We start from the raw sequence: 18,430 nt of genomic DNA, 5'->3' as shown, positions 1-18,430 counted from the left end.
AGTAAAGTTTTGATATTTTTTTATAAAATTTGGATAAATTAAGTTTATTGGAATAAAATTAAGTAAAATATATTTAAAAATATTTGTACTTAGATAAATTTATTTAAACTTGGTTATTTTTTCAATTTCATTTAAATTTATTAAAATTTATTGAAATTTTGTCATTTAGTTCAATTTAGTTAAATTTAGTAAAAGTTAGGTAAATTTAGTAAAAGTTAGGTAAATTTAGTAAAATTTAGTAAAAGTTAGGTAAATTTGGTAAAAATTTAGTTAAATTAAGTTGATTCTAAAACAATTTAGTTAAATTGATTTAAGTTTAGTCAATTTTAATTGTTTTTAGTGTAATTTAGTAATTTTTTGTTAAATTTAGTTAACTTAAGGTAAATTTAGTAAAATTTAGATACATTTGGTAAAATTTAGTACAATTTAGAAACATTTAGTTAATTTTAGATACATTCAATTAATTTTAGTCAAATTAAGTTAAATTTAGTAAAATAAAGAAAATTTTATTAAAATTAAGTTAAATTCAGTAAAATTTAGTAAAAATTGATTGAATTCAGTTAAATTTAGTCAACTGAAGATAAATTTACTTAAATTTATTAGATATTAGTTTTTTTTAGTTAATTTTAGTTAAACTTTATCAAATTTTGTTAAATTTTGTAAAATTTAGTTATATTTATTTAAATTTAATTGAACTTAGTGAAATTAAGTCAAATTTAGTTATATTTAGTTGAATTCAGATAGACTTAGTTGAATTAAGCTAAATTTAGATAAACTCAGCAAAATCAAGTTGAATTCAGTTTGATTTGGTTAAATTTAGTATAATTTACTTAAATTTATTTTTATTTATTTAAATTCAGTTTAATTTAGTTTAATTCAGTTTAGCTTAGTTTATTTTAGTTGAATTAGGTTAAATTCAGTAAAGTTTTGTTAATTTTGGCTAAATTAAGTTAATTTGGTAAATTTGATAAAAAAAATAGTAAAATTTGTAAAATTTAGTTAAATTTTGTTAAATAACGTTAAATTATGTTGATTCTAATAAAATTTTGTTAAATTGAAATTTATTAAAATTTTGTCAATTATAAACATATATTTTTGTTAAACGTACTTTAATCTAGTTAAATTCAGTTAAATCAAATGAAATTTAGTTAAATTCAAATTAATTTAGTAAAATTCAGCTAAATTACATCAATTTCATTGGACTTAGTTAATTTTAGTAAAATTCAACTAAATTAAGTCAAATATAGGTAAATTTTGTTTATTTTAGTTGAATTTAGATAATTAGAATTAATTTTTGTATGTTTATTTATAATTAGTCAAAATAGTAAATAATGATAAAATTTCTCTTAATTAGTGAAAGTATGTTTGACTTATCAAATTTTAGTAAAAATTACTTAAAATAGTCGTATTTTCGTATTTTTGCATTTTTGTATTTTTGTATTTTTGTATTTTTGTATTTTTGTATTTTTGTATTTTTGTATTTTTGTATTTTTTATTTTTGTATTTTTGTATTTTTGTATTTTTGTATTTTTGTAGTTTTGTATTTTTGTATTTTTGTATTTTTGTATTTTTGTATTTTAGTATTTTAGTATTTTTGTATTTTTGTATTTTTGTATTTTTGTATTTTTGTATTTTTGTATTTTTGTATTTTTGTATTTTTGTATTTTTGTATTTTTGTATTTTTGTATTTTGTATTTTTGTATTTTTGTATTTTTGTATTTTTGTATTTTTGTATTTTTGTATTTTTGTATTTTTGTATTTTTGTATTTTTGTATTTTTGTATTTTTGTATTTTTGTATTTTTGTATTTTTTGTATTTTTGTATTTTTGTAGTTTTGTAGTTTGAAAGTTTTGTATTTTTGTGTTTATGTATTGTTTTTTTGTGTTTTTATGTTTGTATTGTTTGTAATGTGGATTTTTGTACTTTAGTATTTTTTTCTCTTGTTTTTTTTTGTGTAGTACATTTTTAATCATTGTATTTATATATTGATTTAGTTGATTATTTTTGTATTTTTTAATTTTTGTTGATGTTTTTTTAGTTTTGTATTTTAGCATTTTTGTATATCTGTGTTGTAGCATTTTAGTACTTCAGTATTGAGTATTTTTCAATGTTTTAAATTTTGTGTTGCATATTTTTTAATATTTGAATTTTTATATGGTATTTCTATCATTGTATTTTTGTATTATTGTTGTTTGGTATTTTGTATTTATGTAGCTGTGTAGTGTGCAGTTTCGTAATTGAGTATCGTAATGTCCCTGGGGCTGCGAGAGATGCAGCATTTGCTGCAGCATGTTGGGCACCTTGGCCACGGTTGATCTGCCGAGGAACGTTAAGTTGGCAGCTGACGGCGGGGAGAATTGTTCCGCTCCGGCGGCTCAACAGACTGCGCTGGATGTTGACGGACTAGATAAACTGCTGGACGGCCGGTTCGGAGGCCTGCTCCTTTTGCACTGTTCTTTCCTGGATGTTGAACTGGAACTCTTGCAGGGTCGGAATGCGCGGCTGTTGACTTACCGGCTGCTGTTCCTGTTGGTTTGTGTCGGCCGCGGATCGTAGGACTCCGACGGGTGGAAGCCACAGCTGCCGGATTAATGCCCCTAGTGACGCAACTCTGCCCTGCTGGTGCTGGTTCTGCTGCTGCTGGGGCAACTGTTGTCAAAAGCTTCGTTGTTTGACAGGAACGTCTGGCGAAAGTTCACCCGCTGGACTGTTTGTACGGCGGAACCACTAGCTGAAGCGCGATCCGGATTGGGCGTAACTGATGCCGGTGCCCCAAAATCCGCTTGCTTGCTTCTCGTTCCCCTCCAGCGGCAATCAACTACGGTTTCTCTTCGACGAATCTCGGTCCAACGAACCTGTTTCCGCACGTGTAGTGTCCCGACGACGGATAGGCGAGATAGGCCACCGTTGGGCCGGTTAAAGGACTCGTTCAGGTGCCCATGTTGACCGTTTTGTTCGCCGGTGGTGCGCGTTCCCGTTGTGAAGCCGGCTTCGGAAGGAGTTGCGATGCCGTTCCGTCTTCGAGGGCAAACAACAGAACCTTGTGTTGGGAAAAAGAGGAAATTAATCGCTTATAACTTAACTTATACAAAAATTAAACTTTAAAACATACCTGTAATCTGTCGAACAAAGCACACCTCAACATTTTTTTCCAACCGACTGAAAAGGTTCAAACGAAAATGTTTGACAGTTCGCGCGTTACGAAAAAAAAGAGAGAGTGTGCGTTTCGGCGTGCACGATTTTTATTGGTGTGCGTGTGCAAATATAAAATCAAGATTTTCGCGGATTGAGTCTTGGATAAGGGGTCTGAACTGGCACTGGGGATGCCCGATTATCGCCCGCTCCCCCCCCAAAAGTTAGAGTGGGCTATCGGTCAGTTTAGCAAAGAAATGTGTGTGCGAGTGTGTAAAAAAGTGCCACGGATCTCAAACACCAACAATAAATAAGTGTTTTATATTGTTGGTTGAGCCAACTTGTTTGGCGGCGTCGCGACGCAAAGGTGTGTAAATGAAGAGAAAATCAGTTCAAAATGCGCAGCATGTCTGTGAAAAGACGAACGAAAAAAAAAATACACAAAATTGCGTCGCCGTGCTGTCATTTATTTTTTTTTTGAGTTACAGTTTTTTGCACTGGGACTTATAGGAAGAAAAGGGTTGAGAATCGCTGAGCCAGTCAGTCACCTCTCATCATAGACTCGATCGGTGAATGCTGGCCGCGAGCGCTCCTGTCATGTTCGACATTAGGTATATTCCCGTACTGCAGAATTCTGCAATTCTGCACAAAAACGGCAGCAGAGCGTTCCCGTCCTTTTCTGCAACAAAAGTAACTTTTCTCTCAGGCAGAACTTCTGCAGTGAGAGAGGTAGAAGTTGCAGCAAAACCGTTCCCGTACTTTTCTGCAAGCTCTTTCTTTTCTTTCTTGTTGAAAAGTTACTGCAATTTGGTGTGTGATGGATGTTGACTACACGCTTACATAAAATCTGCAAGTTGAGTGAAATTAAGCATTTTATTATAAGTTGTAATAAAAAATGATTTTGGGGTAGTTTTTTTATGTCTGGTTTTATTGAGAACGATTTTTCTATGTTAACGATTTCACGCCTAGTTCATTTATGTACATGATATAGCGATTTTTTTAGTGTTAATATTTTTACCTGATAAAAAAAATGATAACTTAAGTCATAGTATTACAGCACGGCTAGTACCCCAACAAAAAATTGTACTATAAAAACAAATTGTTTTCAAAAACTTTTAAAAGACACATTTCTTTTGAGCTTAATAATTTCAAATAAATATTTGTTTTGGAATAATTTTTGACCTTCAATTGTTTTTGAATATACCTCGGAATATACTGAATATGTGTGTTAAATAACAGGTAATTTCAACGGTTCTAAATTCTTAAATTCTTAAATTCTTAAATTCATAAATTCCTAAATTCCTAAATTCTAAAATTCTAAAATTCTAAAATTCTAAAATTCTAAAATTCTAAAATTCTAAAATTCTAAAATTCTAAAATTCTAAAATTCTAAAATTCTAAAATTCTAAAATTCTAGAATTCTAGAATTCTAAAATTCTAAAATTCTAAAATTCTAAAATTCTAAAATTCTAAAATTCTAAAATTCTAAAATTCTAAAATTCCAAAATTCCAAAATTCTAAAATTCTAAAATTCTAAAATTCTAAAATTCTGAAATTCTAAAATTCTAAAATTCTAAAATTCTAAAATTCTACAATTCCAAAATTCTAAAATTCTACAATTCTAAAATTCTAAAATTCTAAAATTCTAAAATTCTAAAATTCTAAAATTCTAAAATTCTAAAATTCTAAAATTCTAAAATTCTAAAATTCTAAAATTCTAAAATTCTAAAATTCTAAAATTCTAAAATTCTAAAATTCTAAAATTCTAAAATTCTAAAATTCTAAAATTCTAAAATTCTAAAATTCTAAAATTCTAAAATTCTAAAATTCTAAAATTCTAAAATTCTAAAATTCTAAAATTCTTAAATTCTTAAATTCTTAAATTCTTAAATTCCTAAATTCTTAAATTCTTAAATTCTTAAATTCTAAAATTCTAAAATTCTTAAATTCTTAAATTCTTAAATTCTTAAATTCTTAAATTCTAAAATTCTAAAATTCTTAAATTCTTAAATTCTAAAATTCTAAAATTCTTAAATTCTTAAATTCTTAAATTCTTAAATTCCTAAATTCTTAAATTCTTAAATTCTTAAATTCTTAAATTCTTAAATTCTTAAATTCTTAAATTCTTAAATTCTTAAATTCTCAAATTCTTAAATTCTTAAATTCTTAAATTCTTAAATTCTTAAATTCTTAAATTCTTAAATTCTTAAATTCTTAAATTCTTAAATTCTTAAATTCTTAAATTCTTAAATTCTTAAATTCTTAAATTCTTAAATTCTTAAATTCTTAAATTCTTAAATTCTTAAATTCTTAAATTCTTAAATTCTTAAATTCTTAAATACTTAAATTCTTAAATTCTTATAATTTCTACGCCATCTTGAATCATAATAAATACGCATTTTTGAAGTCATATTTTAGGTTAGAAACTTAAATTTAGAGGATTTAGAGATTGGAAATTTTGACTGTTCCTATTTTATTTATATTTGAGTTTTAAAAATTTTGATTTACAGATTTTTTTAAATTTTACTTGTATTTGAAATTATAATTTCTTTCAGTTTCTATCTGATTATTTTTAACTGTTGCTTTTGAATTTGTTGTGTTCTGAACTCATAAATATTAAAAAGCTTTTGTTATTTTATTTCGACTTTTTGCAACTTTTTTTTTATTTTGAATTTTTTAAATTAAGTTTTATTTTATTTAATCACTTTGAAATATTTAGTTTTTAATTATTTGATTTTTTAAGCTTTGGATTTGTGATTTATTGTTTTTTCTGATATAATTATTTGCATTTTTAAATTTCTCAAATATCTGATTTAATATTTTTTTAAAGTTTCTTAATGTGGAAATACTAGTTGATAATGATGGATTTCTTAATTTCCAGATTGCTTAATTTATGTGTATCAAATTTTTTGAGTTTCTGATATTTTTTTTATTTGTCAATTTTACTGCGTCACCGTTGTTCTTTCATGTGACATCCAGCCATAATTTATTTATGTTATCCTGAATAATCTTTCAAACATTCTGCTATCAAACATGTATTTATGGTCCCTTCTATATAAAACTTTTGTTTATCTTTTTTATCATATTTATTAAACGTACCTGCCACTCTCATTTGTAAAATTGTTTACCCAATGTAAATTTTTTAAGTTGTTTCTAATATATGATTTCTACCTAAGCATAATTAATTTCAAGTTACTTAATAAATAACACATCCTTGATTTTTTAAATAAAATGTTGTGCTGCACAAAAACAATAATTTCCCAGTTCTAGAGGTAAACTTATTTTAATTATTTTTTTGTCAATTATTGAAATAATTAAAAAAAAAACCCAATTTGAGTAAATCCACTCAACTGTGTACAATGATGCAGAAATTTTTTTGCCGCATCTCTCCTTGCAGAACTTCTGCAAAAGAGAGAGATGAAGAGAGCGAGCTGGAAAGTATACGGGAACGTGCTGCAAAAAAGTGACTTATGCTGGCTGCAGAATTCTGCAGAAGCTGCAGAAATTCTGCAATTCTGCAAGTACGGGAATAGACCTATTATGAAGAGACCGTCTGTGAACGCACACGAAGTTGAAACGAACGAATGCTGAGCGCGACACTCATGTTCTTTCTCTCTTGCTTGATTGTGTGTGTGTGCGGTGCTACGTGGTGACAGCAGTCATTTGAATGCAGTCACTAGGAAGGTGATCGCGAAGGACGAAGTGGAAGGCGAACGATGCGCTTAATTTACCATTCACTAAAAAAATTCAAAGTTCACAAACCCTAAGAGGTAGTGACAAACGATAGGAGCTCATAAAACCAGAATTTCTAATTCTAGCTTGGCCTTGGGCGCGCACAAGCTTTATGGCTGGGTAAGGCATGGCCCATGGGTGGTTCTAACACGGGAATGGAATTTCTCTTTTATTCTATCGCAAAGCTACGCTGTTTGGTGTTGTATTTGTTTTTAATCGATTATATAAATTACATCTAAAAAAACATTACAATTCAGTAAGAGAAACAATAATACACCGGCACTTATAATTAGTTCAAACGATTGTATTTTCCTCGCCTCCAAACTTCCATCGAAAGCGCGTGTAATCGTAACTAGATTTAAAATAATGATATAAAAAGCTACCGTAAGACTCCAGCGGGGGATGGTGGGGTGGGTTTGGATAGAGGGCGGTCAAAACGGTCACACTCAACAGTCGCAATGGACTCACTCGTTTCGTTCGTTCGCACACTTGTCCGTCCACTTTCGCTCTTTCTTTCGTGTCGCATTACCAATATAAGAAGGAGGGAAGTTTCTTCGACTTTTGGTTCTTCCCGATAACTGCTTGCATTTTTTATCATTTAAAATGGGTTTATTACTAGATTAACAGACGTGAAACTGCTTTGAGCAACAGAAAACACACTAGCGCTACCTGGTGAGTTGATACTGCGACGTAGACTATTTAATGCACTTGAATTTAGCGTGTAAAAATGACAGTGTGGCGCGATTGAGACTCTGTTATCTAAACTGAGCGTCAGATTCTACGTTTAGTTAATATTCCAAGAAAAAAGGCAGTTCGGCAAAGAAAAGACAAATACTAGAGATGTCACGATTTTTACAATCAAGAAAATTTAAAATTTAGGATTTTCAAAAACATGCTTAAAAACTGTACACTTGAATGCAAAGAAAATTCTTTTTGTTTGAATAACAATAATGTACATAAGTGTCGCAGGACACAAAGCTAATGTTTGAAAAATTAAACCAAAATTTGATATTTATCAAAACAACAAATCAAATATAAATTGATTTATCAGTTTTGTAAAAGTTTACCTACAATTTCTCCAAAAAAAAAATCAACCCGAAGATAACCTAGTGTTCGACCAAATATAGAATTTCAACTTATCAATTTGATTTTAGAGAACAATTTTTTCGTCAAGAGATTCAGAAGAAAAGTGAAATTTACTGTACTTAGCAAAATATTCAGCACTTTGACTTATCTAATCTAATCGCATTTGAACTTAATATAATGTTTCTTTGGTGCTATTTTGCTACAAGTCCTATCCGTTAGCAGTTTACTTGTTTCAAGATACCACACAATTAACGATTTTCCCAGATACTACTCAAAAATGTTCAAAGGTAAATTCTGAATGACCTTAAAACTAGTAAATGATCCTTCTAGACTTCCCACGTTTCACGTCTGATCTGTGTACCCTCAAACTTAACTGAACAACTAACCCGCTTACGCTTACGACGATAACCGACCGAAGCATTCCACCTTCCGGCTGGTGGCACTTCCGTTGGCCTGTTTGGCCAACCCGGGCCATTGCACCACAAACAGGTCCGTAATCCAGAGCAGAATCTTGCCGCTCAGCGAGAGGCTCTTGACGCGGCAGAAGCTTTCGACGAACACGATCCGGCAGCTGCGGTTAATCCAGAACAGTTTGGCCAGGAATGCCACCACGCAGATCGGAACGCACGTGCCGGGCCCGTTGGTCAGGATCAGATCCGGCCGGTACCGCAGCACCACCGGAACGCTGTTGAAGATCGCCGTCAGCGTGGTGAAGATCGAGCTGAAGTAGCTCTGCTGCACGTGACGGCTCCGGCTTATGGTGACGATCTCGTACTGCTGCTTGCTCATATCCGGTTCCCGGTGAACCTCCACGTCAATCACTTTGACCACACTGGTCTTGTCGGCGGCTGCGATCACGTACTGCCGCGGAGCGTAACGCGCAAAGTCAAGTCGCTCCACGATCTGTAGCATTTCGGCGGTATGGCCTCCGGAACCCATCACGATCATCGTACGGGCCGGACCCTTCCGCTTGAGCACACCCTGAAGACCTGCGGAAGCATTCCGTCGAATGACTACCAACAGGTACACTAATCGAAGCAGGATCGCTCCGATCGCAGCAAGCACCAACTCCTGGATCATCCTTGATCGTAGCAGTCGAGCAGTTCAGCGATCAAAACTTTCTCCTTCTACAATCGATCGCGCGCGCTCTCTCTCTCTTTCACTCGCTCACTTCCAGTGTCTCGCCAACGCCAACTAGATCCAACAACACACTAAACTGTCCGATCATCCACTTGTCCACCTCATCACTTTTGTTTACATACACGCTGCTTCTTTTAGCCTCGGCCTGCTGTTCTTCCCCCAATTTCCGTACACGATCGTCGACGACGACGACAACGCACACCCCCTCTCACACACATACACCAGTTCGATTGCCCCGCGGGGGATCCTGGTCCTGACCTCTGACCACTTGGAATTGTTTCTAGGTTACACTCACACAGTTCGCGAGATTTGATTTCGGAGAGAGTTTGGCGCGCGCGCGCGTTCAGCACTCTCTTGCGTCACACACTGGTGGTGGCTGATGAATGAAATTCCTTTTCGATTGCGCCCCGTTCGATCTTGGGCTACTTGGACGACGGTGCTCGCTGCTTTCTATCCCTCTCCCTCTCCCTCTCGCACTGTCTGGTCGTGGCCGCGTCTGCCTTCGCCACTGTCTGCGCACCGAGTGATAGTAGGCCAAGATTCGAGTGTGCAGCGATCTGTACTGGGCTTGATGATTGCAACAGCAGGATCAGCAGAAATTGCTTTGCGTCTACGGGTTACTACGATGTGCGATGATGGTGATTACTGCTTCTGCTGGGGATGGATGGCGAAGAGACAGACGCTGGCAGACTGATTGATGGAACTGGATGTGAATGTTGGCAAGCAACAGGTAGGTGTGCTGGCCGTGGCAGTTGCGCGATACAGTTGTCAGTGGGGAAACGTTTCGGCGATGGTTTCGCGTAGCATAAAGTACCGGTTCGAAATGACAGTTGTTGGTTGGTTTGTTGAAATGTTCGGATAGGTTATAGAAATTCGATTTTTTTTATTTGAATTTCCAGAAATTTGTCCACAGAAATGAGGCTTTCTTAAATGACTGTAAGACATTTGCGTTGATGATTTTATTGTTCATATCTCTGAAAAAAAACAAAACTAAATCAACTGAATTCAACAGTGTCGTCACTTTTTCCCTATCATTTTCCTACCCATTGAGGAACCTTCAAATATAAATCAAAATCGGTCAACGATCAAAAATCATATAAAATAAGCACTTTTTATGATATAGCCTCCGTCGAAAGCTACACTTTACCTGTCTTCCTTAGTATGCGACCTGCAGACAGGTCAACCGACAGCCCGGTCGAAACTGCTGCAAGTTCGCGATAACCGAGTACGGAATTCGGCGCACCGTTTGTGTCTCAAAATCCGTCAGATTGCGGTTGCGCGCCAGCATCTCGTAGATGTTGTCCACTCGAAGCTGGTGGGGCAGACCTTTAGAAAAATATTATTTAAAGCGTGACATTACGACTTACCTCAAACGTAGAGATGAACAACCGCTCGATGGTCATTTCTGGCCAGTCCTCGAAGATGTAATGGCCCGAGTCGTACGGGTTCTGCATCGTAACGGACAGCCTGCGCAGGTGCTTCAGTCGGCCAAGGTAGTGGAAGGCCAGCTTCGTGAGTTGGCCGCTCGTGATGCAGAGCGTCAACTCCATCAAATTGTAGCAGCGTTTCGAGAGCTGCCACAGACAAGTATAGCTGAAAGCCGGATCGTCGACGATTTCCAGGTGAGTCAACTTAGGAAAGGCGTGCCGGAAGCCGCTGTAGAACGGAAGGCCACTGGTCACGCCGTGGATTGTTAGTCGACGCAGGTTCGGTGCATCAGCAAGAATTATAAAACCCGTTCCGTAGATTCCGAGCTCGGTCAATCGCTCCATTTCGGTTCCCTCGTAAAGAAACACGTTGGCTTTGCTGTTGAGCCCCAACCGCAATCGACGAACCAGCAAGCTCTTCAACCGGAAGCAGTACCGATAAACAAGACTCAGAAAAACCTCCTCAACGCGACGAAAGTCCCGCACCAGCATTTCTTCAATATCAGGCGGTCTGATAATGACCTCCTCCTCCGGAGGCAACGCAATCGGCCTCAAACATCGATCGTAGCTGTCCACTTCCTGTTCCCACAACATCTGATCGTACTCCTCAAAGCCCATCTCCAGCTCCTTCATTCGTTCAAAGTGCCGCAGAAAATAAGACGACTGACTGCGCAGATCCAACGTCACGCGCAGCTCTTCTAAGTGACTGCCAAACTTCCGCAAGGCCATGACCGCCACCAGGAACATGTGCTGGTCACGCACAAACAGTTCCATCTTCCGGTAATTCCTTATCGATCTGTTCAAATAGTACCCAAACTCAAGCGACAGCTCGTCCGGTTCGTCGCTGTAACCGTCACCGATGGCGGGCTTTAGCGACCATCTCGGACACTCTTCCGGATCACTCCCCCCCCGTCAAAAGGCACGATCCTCAACGTCAAACCATCCAACAGCTCGCTTTCACTAATCAGAACGTTCCACCGACGGCACACCAAGGTCGCCGAAAGGATCGCGTACCGCGGCAGGAACCGTAGAATGCGCAGCGTAATCTGTAACGAAAACTCAAATGAGCCATCCGGAGAACCCTTCTACGACACTCAACCTTACATCGTTTGGCATCTGGTCAATGCTGCACCTGGGATAGATTTTGCGCTGCGCCTGGGTGCGTTGATTGTGCCGGCAGGTGCCAGCGCTGATGGCCTGCGAAAAGGGGCTGAATCCCTCCATCGTTCCGAACGGGCTTTGAGCGGACGAAATTTTGTGTTGCGCCGAATTCGACAAGTTCAAGGTCAACAATACACGTTAATATTGTTTCAAACGTATAAATTTTGTGACAAACCTCAGTCCTCAGTTTTTGTCAAAACTTATCCCACCCAGAAATGAGTAAACGCATATGACAGATTGAAAGGCTGGTACCTAGGGTGGTACACACATTATAAGGAACGCAAAACTCCATGGACTCAGAAAGCCTAATTCTGGAGTTTTTTTAAAGGTCCAATAAACCAAATTTCCAGTTTTTTGCTTTTTGGGTTTTTATGAACCCGCCTTGAGTCAGGGGTATTAAAAACACCCAAAAAGCAAAAACTGAAAATTTGGTTTATTGGACCTTTAATAAAAAAAACTCCAGATTTGTACCTTTAAAAAAAAAACTCTAGGCTTTTTAGACCCAGTTAAAAAAAAGCCCAATAGGGGAAATATACCCATTTTAAGCCTAATAAGCGGTCGTGTTTGAAATAGAGGTGGGCGCACGGGTGGGCGAAACCGCTAATTTTTTTAAGGGTTTTTTAAATTACCGTGTTTTTTTTAAGTTTTTTCACATTGGACTTTTATAATAAATTATTTGATAAAACAAATTAAAACTGAAAACATGAAGATGCCCTTGGAAACCACAAGTCTTGGTGGTCTCTTTGTCAAGATTTTTTCTCGAACCTAAACATTCGAGTAATTGATGGAAAAAATGTTTTCAATTGCGTTTATTTCTGTAAGAATTGGGTCCTAAAATTAAGCTTAATTTTTTGATACTATGGTTCACAACGATAAAGCTTATTTTTCTGAGTACAATGACCCTTTGAACCTCGCTTTGAACGACTGCAAAGGATTCAAAATGGATTTTTAATTCAATTTAAAAAAATAACTTCACGGCCCTTCTTGACAGAAAAGGTCCTACTTGACAGCTCGTTCCAAGGGGACCATAGTTGATCCATCGAAAAAATGTTGTCTTGTCAATATTTTATTTGCATTAAAATAAAAAAAAAGGTGATCATGAAGTAGTTTTTGATCGTGTTTTTTACCGTTGTACATAGAAATTTACATAGGGCTTTAGTACCCAATTACACTAATGCTGATGTTTTATTTGAAGGACATTTTCTGTGAACTCTTTTCTACATTTTGATTTGATCGATAAAGTCTGTAAACGCTTAAGTTGAATCGGAAAAAGGGTTTATTTTTTTTAATTTTATTAGCATTGAAATATTGGAAATTGCATTTTCAATTCTCAAAAACAAATTTAAAACTACATTTTTTGGAAATTCAATAAATTATATTTATAACATAAATCATGCCATCTTGAAACGGTTCCTTCTCTCGGCTAGCTCTTTATTTGCCCTCCTCTAGTTTCTGGGGTATTCCTTGAAATTTACTAAACCAAGTACACCAACGAGTAGAGCAACTTTTGGTGAACATTTCTGTTTATTTTCACTTTTCCTAAAAGTTATTCTATTCCGTTTACAAGCAATTGAAAAAATATTTTCAAAATGTAACGAGAATGCATTGGGCCACGCCCATTTTTCTATTTTCAGCTTAGTTTTTTTTATTTCCAGCGCACTTTTGGGTCTGCTTAAATTTACTCGAGGCGGTGCTGTTGCTGATGGTAAGTTTATAGCCTAAATAGTATTTTGGAGCTTTAATCGAGCATCAAACTATCCATATGACGAAGATTGGTGTTTGATTGGAAATGGTATATTTCCCCTAGATGATTGGTTTGCAAAACCTCAATAGAAAACATCTTTTCATGAGCTTTTCATGGCAACATGTTCGGCAAAACTATCAGAACATAACGTGTTAGACTAAAACTTAAAAAGGGTAGTTTTTTCTGTATCCTCCAAAACTACGTGATCACTTTCAACAGTGTTTGTTGTCATCGAAATCAACTGTGGCAACATCAAATTTCAAACTTTCGCGCAACACACGAAAAGGGGAGCGTTCTTTTATTACGTAACGCATGTGACAGAAGGGAGGGGGGGGTCGGAGGCTGACTCGAGTTACGCTCAGCCGTGCCAGCTAGATAAAATCATAGATTATTAATCAAGTAGATATCCCACTTCCCAGATCGAAAGTCCGTAAACCCACGATGTTTTGTAGGGCAACGATGTTTTTCGAATTTTTCGATGAATTAGTATGCTGCGCGTTAGAGTGACAGAGACGGAATGATTTTAATGTTTCGATCGTCATTCTGTCTCCGTCTTACACGGTTGCGAATTTTCGGTGGAACTGTCAAACAAGATTTTCTTCGACTGGAGAACAACGTGTTTTCCCCGTTATTGCTTTTCTGGTAAGTTTTTTTTTTCCAAATCTTAAAGTTTTTATAAGAAATAACAACATGCATTCTGTTGTTTTACACTTCTTCCGCAGGGCTTAGCGTGGATACGTTTGGCGGGGTGGCCTACTTAAAGATAAAACGCAGGGCACTTCCGGAACTCATTTAGTCCCAGAACCGAAACCGCCTTTCCGCTTGACCACCTGGAGATGGCCAAGGAGCAGCCGGTTGTAGCGGAACCATTGCTGCAGGAGTGCAGGTACAGCATTAATTCTTGGAATCCTCCAACCCGGACTAACCTTCTTCTTTATCAGGTCAAATGATTGGATCGTCAACTCCAGAAAGCGTAGAAATGGCAGTAGGTTCCTGAATTGGGCGACATGTCCCGCTGTGTCAAATCCGGAGAACATCCGCAGCCGGTTCATAAGACGGATAATGGGGAGCTGAAGTGGTTCCGGCGAGGTTCACCGAACGCAGCGGCGTCGTGCTTCGAAGTAAACTTCCAACACGCCCAAGAGAACACCGGCCGCCAATATGCGTAAGACCTACCGTAACAGTTTAGCTTCCGATGACAGTTCCGTGGCACCGTCAAGAATGACGGGAAGGCACCAACAAAGTGTTGGCCGCAGATAAGCCGGAAGCCAATCTTTAAGACCTGGACCATTAGGAACTCGCCTTTTTCGTTTCGAAGTCCCCAAACCGGTGGTAGCGGATCTGGCCGCAGAAATTAGCTTAGTCGAAATGGAACCGCTGGTGGTGAAGATGAGCACCGCGAGGCCGAACGACTCGGTGTCCGGAAGCGCGCAGAAATTGCCGAAAGCGTTAGCCATCGGCAAACCGACCAAGGTCAAGAGGGCGGAGAAGGTCGTCAAATCATCGCTCGCTGGCCAACAATCTGCAGGACGTGTGCGACAAAATGGTCGGAGTGGGTGACTTGAGCTGGTCAAATCGAGACAATTTCAATAACACGGCGGCTTCGGAGGCCATGCTGGTGTCTTCCGTTTTGAAACGGAACATGACAACACAGGTTCTTAGGTATGTTTGTATTCCGTGTATTTTGAGAGAACAAGTTCAAGTTAATTTAAACAATTAATCATAGCTGCATTCTTTTCCTATCTCCCTCCAGATCATCAGCGACTCCAAGCTTAATTGCTTATTCAGTCATACTCAGACCAGAATCAGCAGCATCGGCACCAGCCGGGACTTCTCCGATGACGGAATGGCGGAGAAAACGATAAGGGTGAAGGTTATGATTGGGAGTCGGCGAGGCGTGACGGGGTTTTCCAAACAGCAAAATCATCTCAAATCCATTCTGGTAAATTGTAAATTCAAGGATCTTTCATAATATGATCACACTTGTTAATTTTCTGTAACATTTTTGTAAACTGTTTTCTGAAATTTATTTTGCAGCGATTTCCTACCTGCAAAACTCCGGTTGGTCAATCCCATCGCTGATTGAATGTGTGTTCCGGCCGCTCCTGGTAACGACTAACACAAATTCAATCCTGGTTCAACCAAATTATTGTTGTTATTCTTTTTCAGCTTGTGCCCGCTCTACGTTGACGATACTGCGAAATGTTCCGGTATGATGCAAACTCGTTTTTGCCAGTCAGTTCAACGCAAAAATGACCGACACCTTCGACGCGCAGGAAACGTCACATTACTGGAGCGTGGCCAGTGACGGCGCTGGCGCTAGAGCTCAGGTTTGGGGACAACTATGGTGAGCAAGAATTACATCTAGTTCGAAGTTCTAAGATTGTTAAGCTGACCAACCACTCCAACAACCAACAAGGAGGAGGAAAATCTCTCGGGTCAATACCTCAACCCGGCTTCCAGAAGCTGCACGATCGTTCCATGTGGCCGACTCCGGTGGCATCCCATGAAGATAGCTAAACTGCTAGCTGGTACCCGGAAACGAATCCGTCGAGTAGCGGGCCCGGGACATCAAAAGGAGCAAGCTAAATTACCGTAGCAGTTACGTGCGCTGATGCCACCGTTCATGTATTGTGGCAGCGAATACGCAGATGGAAGGTTCGGGTCGCCACCGACCACCGGGACTATCGTGGAATGCGAAACAACAGTGTCGGCGGGGCATGGATCAAACCATCCGCTGACGCAGTCGGGTGGTAAATAACGCGACTCGTATGGAGCAGGCGGCGGTCGTGGACATCGCGAACAAACGCAACCCCCATGGTTGAGCACATGCAGCAGCGAGACCAGCACCGGGATCCCGACGATCACCGGCGGTGGCGGCCACCGGCCCCGTAGCAGCAGCAGGGTGACGGCACGAGCGATACTAAGCGCGGTTCATTCACACCCAGCAAAGGGCAAGGTTCAAACAGCGGGCCAGCAGCCTCGTCGGGAAATTGATCGTAGCGACCGGGCTGATGGTGACAACGAAGATTTGCCCCGGGAGATCATGCAGCGTCATATTGACTCCGAGGAGGACGATCGCTTCAGCATCCGTGCCCGGAGTCGTCCAGCAAGATGGGCGGCGACGGTGACCGTACAACGCTGCAGTTGAATCAATGCGTTTCGAGGCGCGACAACAGCCATTAGACGTGCTTATTTCCGGTACTTCAGGGCTGTGGATTCGTAGCAGGAGTCGGATCTTTTTGGCCTTGGGGATGGCCCAGGAGCAGCAGATGGCAGCGAAACCAGTGCAGCGGGAGCTTAGGTAAAACAACTTTTCTTCACATTTCTCAACCCGAACTAATTTTTCCTTCTTCCAGGTCAAATAATAGGTGGGTTCTGTGGATCGACCAGGTCGTCGGCCCGGAGATGAAAAAAAAGGTCACGCGCTGAATTTTCGAAGACCCCCCCCCCCAAGGATGTCAACAGACGATCAAGAAGCTGAGGCCACGTTGACAGGAGTAAGTAGAAGCAGCCTGTTACAAACTTCCGTTACGCCAAAAGCAACACCGGCCGCCATCCAGCGCAATTCTACGTGGAGTCACGAAGAAAAAGGACGTAACCCTACTCAAGATGCGTATGTGCTTCGAGAAGCCCTGTTGGATTGTCCGCTGGAGTACAAAAAGGGCGAAAGTCAGATCAACGAAATTGTCGGCGATCAGGACTTTAGCAAGCTCCTGCAGGAGGAACATGTGGCCAAGGTGTGTGCCGATATGGTTGCCCTATTGCCGGAAGATGTTTTCACTGAGATGGGCGTCTCCGATCTGGCCCAACAATTCCTGTTGAATGTCGGCACGGCGATTCGCCAGCTGCGTAAAACCGGAAACAACCGGCTGGCTCGTGCTTACGGCAACCATCGTCAACCAAACGGAGAAACCCACTGAGAAGGGCCTCGGAACCGGTACCAGTCTGTTCAAGCTCAAAAAGATGGACCCTAACCTCAAAACATGCACCATTTCCTCCATGGTGTCTCCAAGGATATCCTCAACGGAACCGAACGTAATCTGCCGGACGCTCTGCACGTTAAACGAAACCTTATGCTCAAACTGCACACTGCACAAATAGACTCGAATACGTCAAGGTACAAGAACAAGTTCCGATCGTGGAGCAACTTCTTCACTGGTGCCAAAAACGATCACGAAGATGTTGGAACGGTGGCCTGACTGGACGACAGCACATCAATAACTGGCCAAGCGGGCGGCAAAAAGGCAAATCGTGGTCCGTACCGGCAAGGCGAAGGAAACTGTAGACAGTTTATGAGTGGTGAGTTATCATCTGTTAACGAAAAACATAAATAAATTTAATTCTTCTCCACAGCATATCAACAGCAGATAGCGCCCGGCTTCCTGGCATCCCTAGAAAGGAATCACCCCTAGCAGTCCAGCAAGCAGCAAGGCGGAACACCCGGCAGCCAAAGGAACTGAAAATCAAGCCGGCATCCCTGATCCGGTCACTAACGGCCATTCCGTAACATCCACGGTTTATGTCCTGTCGGAAACTGCACAGATAAGAACCGGCGGAAACGATGGCCAACCTTTGTGCAACCCGGTACGCCGGAACACCAAGCACGACTACCGGGAAAAATAGGCCAACCTGCCAGAGTTTGCAAAGAACCATGACATGAAGTCACTCCAGTTTTTGGACTAACGGATGCCCGCAGATTGCAACTTTTGTTTTTTACTGTGTTATAGTAGTAGTTTATAAAGTATTTTTCACGAAAATCTATGTAATTTGAAGAAAAAACGAGGAAAACTAAATAAAAACATAAACAACAGCAACAAACTTTCAATCCAAACAAATAAATCAAATGACAGCTGCGAAAAAAAGAAGAAGAAGAACACAAAAACGGGGTTGACGCGCGTCCGATTTTTCACAATGACGTCGTTCTTACATCGGCCCCGCACGTAGGCCTCTCGCGATGTTCGAACAACCTTGACAGGTTGACGTTTCGGGTGCAAAATACCTTGAT

The 18,430-nt window shown here is 38.9% G+C and overlaps 2 protein-coding genes and 1 long non-coding RNA gene across 3 annotated transcripts; 1 reads left to right on the top strand and 2 right to left on the bottom strand.

Moving 5' to 3' along the window:
* Positions 1 to 7,057: 7,057 nt before the first annotated feature.
* LOC6053396 (UDP-N-acetylglucosamine transferase subunit ALG14 homolog) lies at positions 7,058 to 9,829 on the bottom strand. The gene has a single exon (XM_038248693.1). It carries the CDS (start codon positions 9,028 to 9,030, stop codon positions 8,347 to 8,349), a length of 684 nt encoding a protein of 227 aa, XP_038104621.1. The 5' UTR covers positions 9,031 to 9,829; the 3' UTR covers positions 7,058 to 8,346.
* A 232-nt stretch (positions 9,830 to 10,061) lies between these two features.
* On the bottom strand, positions 10,062 to 11,826 carry LOC6035408. The gene is made up of 4 exons (XM_038249697.1): positions 11,622 to 11,826; positions 11,440 to 11,563; positions 10,458 to 11,365; positions 10,062 to 10,402 (listed from the first exon to the last, which is right to left on the bottom strand). Exons 1-4 carry the CDS (start codon positions 11,739 to 11,741, stop codon positions 10,247 to 10,249), a joined length of 1,308 nt encoding a protein of 435 aa, XP_038105625.1. The 5' UTR covers positions 11,742 to 11,826; the 3' UTR covers positions 10,062 to 10,246.
* Positions 11,827 to 17,620: 5,794 nt separating this feature from the next.
* Positions 17,621 to 18,235, top strand: LOC119765304. Its single transcript, XR_005276632.1, has 2 exons — positions 17,621 to 17,724; positions 17,779 to 18,235. It is a non-coding gene; the product is annotated as an uncharacterized LOC119765304 (long non-coding RNA).
* Positions 18,236 to 18,430: the final 195 nt, after the last annotated feature.

This window comes from Culex quinquefasciatus, chromosome 1, assembly GCF_015732765.1.
Source record: "Culex quinquefasciatus strain JHB chromosome 1, VPISU_Cqui_1.0_pri_paternal, whole genome shotgun sequence".
NCBI lineage: Eukaryota > Metazoa > Arthropoda > Insecta > Diptera > Culicidae > Culex > Culex quinquefasciatus.
Note: the sequence above shows the minus strand (reverse complement) of the source record. Positions and strands in the feature narration are given on the sequence as shown.